This window comes from Ochotona princeps, chromosome 22 (assembly GCF_030435755.1).
Source record: "Ochotona princeps isolate mOchPri1 chromosome 22, mOchPri1.hap1, whole genome shotgun sequence".
Classification (NCBI taxonomy): domain Eukaryota; kingdom Metazoa; phylum Chordata; class Mammalia; order Lagomorpha; family Ochotonidae; genus Ochotona; species Ochotona princeps.
In genome coordinates, this window is record NC_080853.1 from 32,020,319 (window position 1) to 32,026,318 (window position 6,000).

Sequence of the window (6,000 nt, forward strand, 5' to 3'; positions counted from 1 at the left end):
TTACACTTTAAGCGAAACTTTCTTTTATGGTTTTATAACATAAAACTTAGAATCTTCTTCTCATTTGCCTTAATAGACAATTTATCAATGAAGTTAATAGGATAAAAATTAAAATCATAAACTTCAGAATGTTAAGATATTCATGTATGCTTAATTGGTGGGCTATTCATTGAAACTGTCTTTCAAAAGCAAATGAAGACCATTAACCAAAACTCAAAAATGAAACAAATTAGCATATACATCAAATTTATTTTCAAATTTGGAATACAGAGATAGAGGAGCAGAAAGAGCTCCCAGCTTCAGGTTTGTCCCCAAACACCTGTGATAGGGCCAGGTCAAAACCAGGAGCCAGAAGCTCAGTCCAGCTCTCCCATATGGGTGACAGGGGCCTGGCCACCTGAGGTGTCACCTGACACATTCCAGGTTCTGTATTGGCAGGAAACCAGAGTCAGGCTCGAGGGTCATGAATCCAAACAGACATCCTCTATCGTGGGAGTTGGGCATCACAGCAGGTGGTTTAATCAATAGGCCCAATGTCCACTCTTACAAATTTTGAGAGGTCATAAACACCATTTAAACTGTTGAAGAAGTACAAATGAGTTGGGTTCTGTGGACACAGCAAACACTTTGGAATCTCTTCCTTGCTTGGGTTGTGCATAACAGGTGGACATCTGGTCCCTCGGGATCATGGTGATAGAAATGATTGATGGAGAGCCCCCCTACTTCAATGAACCTCCCCTCCAGGCAATGCGGAGGATCCGTGACAGTTTACCCCCAAGAGTGAAGGATCTACACAAGGTAAGAAGTACCATCCATTGCTAAGTCCAGCAAGCTGTTGGATTTTTCCCCAAGTTCTCTGTGATTTTGGGACTAGCCACTTCTATTCAGATCTCTCATATTCCAACATTTCACTGCCTATGCCCACCTCTGACTACAGAGGTCTTCATCTGTGCAGTAGAGTTCATTGCTCAGAAAGTGCTGTGGAAGAATCAGTCAGGTACTCCATCGGCACTCCCACACTGAGTAAATATTGAATGCTGGGAACTTCTTCTTGGTTGTTGATTTGTTTTTTTTTTTCTTTATTTTCATTTTTTAAAAATTTATTTATTTGAAAGGCAGAATTAGAGTGGAAGAAATAGAGATCTTCCATCTACTGGTTCACTCCCCAAAGAGCCTCAATGGCCTGGGCTGAGCAAGGCTGAAGCCAGAACCAGATGGTTCCAAGTCTCCCTTGTGAGTGCAAGGGCCCAAGCTGCAAGCTGCTAGCTTTGGCCCAGCATCCCTTGGCATTGCGAACACTTAGCAAGTGAACCAGCAAATGGAAGATCTAGCACTCGCTCGCTCTCTCTCCCTATCTATCTGTATCTCTCTCCAACTCTGTCTTTCAAATAAAAGTTGAAATTGTAAATTCAAAAAAGTAGATTGCTTGGATTGAAGAGTGAATACGTATTTGGACTACATTTAAATAACAAAAAGCAACTGAAAACATAATGTATAAAGTCATCCAATAGAAATAAATGCCAACACCTTTCAAAGCCATATACAAGAGCAACTTTCTCCCTAATTCTCAAAGACTAGAAAGTGTCCAAGGCTGTTTCCCAAAAGGTGTAATTGGTCAGTGGATACTGCCTAATGATGAAAGGGATAAAAGCTGCTGTAATAAGGTGTGGCTCTCACTGATGCAAGGGTGAATGACGGAAGCCAAATAGAGAAGTGTTCATAGTGCATCAATTTCTACAAAATACAAAAGCAAGCAAAATTGTGCTATTGGAGATTAGGATAGTGGTGAAATTTTCAAGAACACAGGCATCACAGGAATGGAAGCCCAAAGTAACCTTCCGGGACAGCAGACATGTTCTGGGTCTTGATAAGGGTGGAGAACAAATAGGCCAAAAAAAAAAAAAAAATCTGTCAAAAGCCTATTGGACCTTCAGTTAGTATTTATGCACTTGAGTTTATGTAAGCTGCATCCAGAAACAGTGACTTATAAAGCTGGAAATATGATCTGTGTCTGATGCCCTTAGAGAGGCATGTTTCTTTGGAAGAAAGAGGATTCTCCAGAGCTAATATGGATGACTGTGCTAGACAAATTACAGCTTGTTCACACTCCATCAAATGTGTGGGCAGCGCTAATGCACATGGAACAGGACGGCTCATTACTATTGTTGATGTCATTTGATTTAGTAAATGTGTTTTCATCTGTACTAGTACCACTATTTGTCCCTATTGTTTAGTATTGTAACGTGGTAAGGACAGACTTTCGGGTTGTGTTTGGTAATATCCCCCTCCTTACTGGTGACCATATATATGGGATTTGAATTACTGATTAGATTAACTGGCCTGCATTTGCCGGTTCGTCCTCAGAATGGTGTCTCTGTGTCTTGACAGATTTCTTCAGTGCTCCGGGGATTCCTCGACCTGATGCTCGTGCGGGAGCCCTCTCAGAGGGCCACAGCCCAGGAACTCCTTGGCCATCCATTCCTCAAACTGGCAGGTCCACCCTCTTGCATCGTTCCCCTCATGAGACAATACCGGCATCATTGAGCAGAGACCTCCTCTAGGTGACAGAGCCCATCGAGGACATGAGAATAATTCAGGAGAGCATGAGGAAACCACAGAACATACAAAAGGCCTGTGCATTCCAGACCAGCTAATGGGCAGGGCAGTGTGACGACCGGCAGGGTTTGACAGACCAGGGCGTCCTCTTGTGTCTTAAACAGGCGTCTCTCCACTGACAGCCAAGTGGTCATTGGGAGCATGGCATTACTAAGTCGTTATATTTTTCAGCCCTTCATCCAGCAAATCCGAAGGACTCAGTGCAAACTCCGTTAAGACATATCCTAGCCACATGCAGGGTAACATGTAGGATTTTCTATACTGAAAGAATACTTTTCTGGCAAAAAAAAAAAAAAAAAAAAACTAAAGAAAGGAAGGAAAACAAAATAAGCACTTTTTTTCTTAATGGTATCCGTGTAATGTATTTTGCAATGAATTTGTAACTTTTCTGTACGATAGTTTTGATAATTTATAGTACTTTGATGTCATGTAGCCATTGTATTGGTTGAAGTACTACTTGTTTACTAGCGGGAGTTTGAACAAAGCCTTTCCTACTTTTTTATCCCTTTCAGAGAACCAACGATTCTTTAGGAACTTTGGATACTGAATGACTCTCAGTCACCGTCAGCTTTAGTAGAATATCTTTCTTACCTTAACAAGTGTCTTATGTGATGGAAGAATGAAGAGTGATGGTGATGGTGTGCGTATTTCATCTACCCAACCAAAAATAAATGACATGAAATTTGAGCCACAGTATACCATGCAGCGACTCTTGGGGATAAGGCTAGAAGTTTCAAAAAAAATCACATTTTGTTTCTAGGATTCCAGGAGCAAACTATTTTTCTGCACACCAGGCTATTCCTCTCAATACCCTCTCTCAGATAGGTGTAGCGTCCCCTAGTGGCCAGATTTTCCTCCCAGGGAGTAATTCAGTGCTAGATCATGGACTCAGTTCCCCACATTGAATGTCTGAGTGAGACCATGAGAATTTCAACCTCAAGAAAGGAGAGGGGGTGAACAAGGCAAGATGTTTGGCTTCAGTCATCATTGTTTATAAAACCGTATGCTAGCACGCCAAACACTTGTCTGTATTTCCCTATGGACCACAGTATTCATTGCTATAGTTCATGTATCGTGCAGGAAGTCTGAACGGACTTGAGGATGAACTAGTGAGGGGGGTTTAACCAGCTCCGATCTGACTCCAGTTGTGACCAAGTTGTAACGTGTTTCCATCATAGGAGAGCTGTGCTGCTGTCCAGATCTTCTTGAATGTTGATAAAAATGAATGACTACTACAATACATTTGTGTTGCTTGTTGGATGAATTTGCATGTTACCTGTAGGCCAATATAGATTTGCCTTTAAATCTCTGGAAAAGTTACATAGTCAACATCAGTTTCTTTCAATTATGCATCAGACAAAAGCCATTTGTTACCAAACTGGAAAACCAGAGACTTTTCTTAATGACTTCACATACTATAACAAAGATGAGTTTAAATCTGTGAAAATTCTCTGGTTGCTCTAAGCATAATTAACAATTTTTTGTAAGTAATGGATTGCTAATTATTTATTATAACTAAAAAGGAAACAAAGGCATAAGATGACCTTTTACTGATTAGATTTCCAGTTTTCTCCCAAACTGGAAATGCCTCACCATAAATATAATTTATAATTTTTCATGAAATATAGCAAATCAGTGTTTTATGTAAAATATTAAAGTGTTAATATAAATATGTAAGAATGAAAACAATCTAAATCCAGAAAGTGGCAGTCCTTAAGATTCCCAAAAAAGATACTATTAATTTAACCAGATCTATACGGAAGTAGAGAAAAACATTTTTAAGCTCGAATAAACACTAAAAAAAATTACAGAAAATAATGGACATTTGGATTCCAAACATTTTTGACAGTGGAATGAAAATTTTTCTGTAATTTTATTATCATTGGTCATTTTTTTTAAAGTATCCATTGAATTTACCAAAAGTTACTGTAGCTTAAGAGGTTTTTGTGAGCATTAACTATTGGCAGAAACTGCACTTGCAAATAAAAATAATTGTTTGCCTTTTCCCCATTGTGTTACTGGAAACTGGTGATTTTGTGAATCTACATTCTTGTGAAACCAGAAATGATTTCTTGACATTAGGGAATCTGAGTGCATTGGGGAAATGTTACATGTAATGTCAAGATGGCATGAACTAAAAACAAATATTCCTACACCCAGGGGTCACAAATAGAATTGCCTTATGACATAAATACCACTATGAATAAAATATATAAATTACCTTCTGGAAGGCCAAATTTGGAGAAAAACAGAGGATGGAATAGTAACTTCCATGTCACCTTCCAGTTAATAAAGATGTTGAATTGCACTCAGGTCTTTTACCAAACAGGCATAACAAGGTTCTGATTCGGGATGATGCAATGAGAGCCTACTCTTAGCCTGCAAGAGAAGCTAAGGTGCTTCATTCTCTTGGGGTGATGAGGGAGAATTTAGTGTGGACCTCCTGCAGCTGAGGGATGGGTCTGTATATTAAGAACCCATTTCTTCCTGGCCATTTAGGGATGTGAAAACCCTCCAGAAGGTACCTAAAGATAATAGCATGAGAATGGATATGGTATATTCTTTGTCCCGGGTGAGAAAAATGGAGACAGCCTCCACAGGTTTCCTCAGACTTTGCCAGACAATGGACTCCCTTAGGTATGCTTGATGGGCATGGAGAGGAAGCAGGGATGTGTCAACCACTCAACAAAGCAGTAAGATGACTGACCTACAGATTGCACTGAGTTTTGCCCCAAGGAGGAGACTCTAGGGGAAATGGCTGTTTTTCTGCAGATCCCGAAGTATGGGGTCTGAACCTCACTCTAAAATCTACATCTAAGGTCTGAAACAAGACCGTTCTAAATACAGCAGCTGTAGTCTTCAGGCAACACCGAAATGAGATCCAGGAATCTTCCTTCTGACTCCGCTAATGTCTCCTAGGTCACTGGCTACAGCCAGCTAAGTTACCAGTACCTTCCTTGCTGTTTGGTCCCCATTGCCTTGGGCCATGTGTTCCTGTAAGACATAAGAAAGGGTAAGTAATAAAGCCAACCAGGTATCATAGCACTACCTCTCCACTACCAGAGAAAAGGGCTTACTGGTACAAGTTCAGCCTGAGCAAAGGAAAAACTATTTTTTTAAGGAAAATGAGATTTTAACAAAAAAACTATTGATGTATTTGTTTGAAAGAGTTGCAGAGAGAAGTAGAAATAAACAAAGCTGTAGCATCTGCTTGTTCACATCCCAAATGGCTACAACCAGGCCAGAGCCACGAGGCAGGAGCCAGGAGCTTCGTCGGGATCTCCCTCATGGGTGCAGGGGCCATCCTCTGCTGCTTTTCCCAGACCATTAGCAGGACCTGGGCAAGTGACTTCCCAGGTGAATGGCAGCTGGAGCAGCACAGAC

General features: G+C 40.6%; 1 protein-coding gene across 1 annotated transcript in view; it reads left to right on the plus strand.

Moving 5' to 3' along the window:
• Positions 1-4,641, plus strand: part of PAK5 (p21 (RAC1) activated kinase 5) — a 240,972-nt gene extending 236,331 nt beyond the window's left edge. Inside the window, exons 9-10 of the mRNA XM_058679546.1 lie at positions 664-798; positions 2,389-4,641. Coding sequence (XP_058535529.1) covers positions 664-798; positions 2,389-2,544 — 291 coding nt within the window. The 3' untranslated portion in view covers positions 2,545-4,641. The remainder of the gene's footprint in view (positions 1-663; positions 799-2,388) is intronic.
• Positions 4,642-6,000: the final 1,359 nt, after the last annotated feature.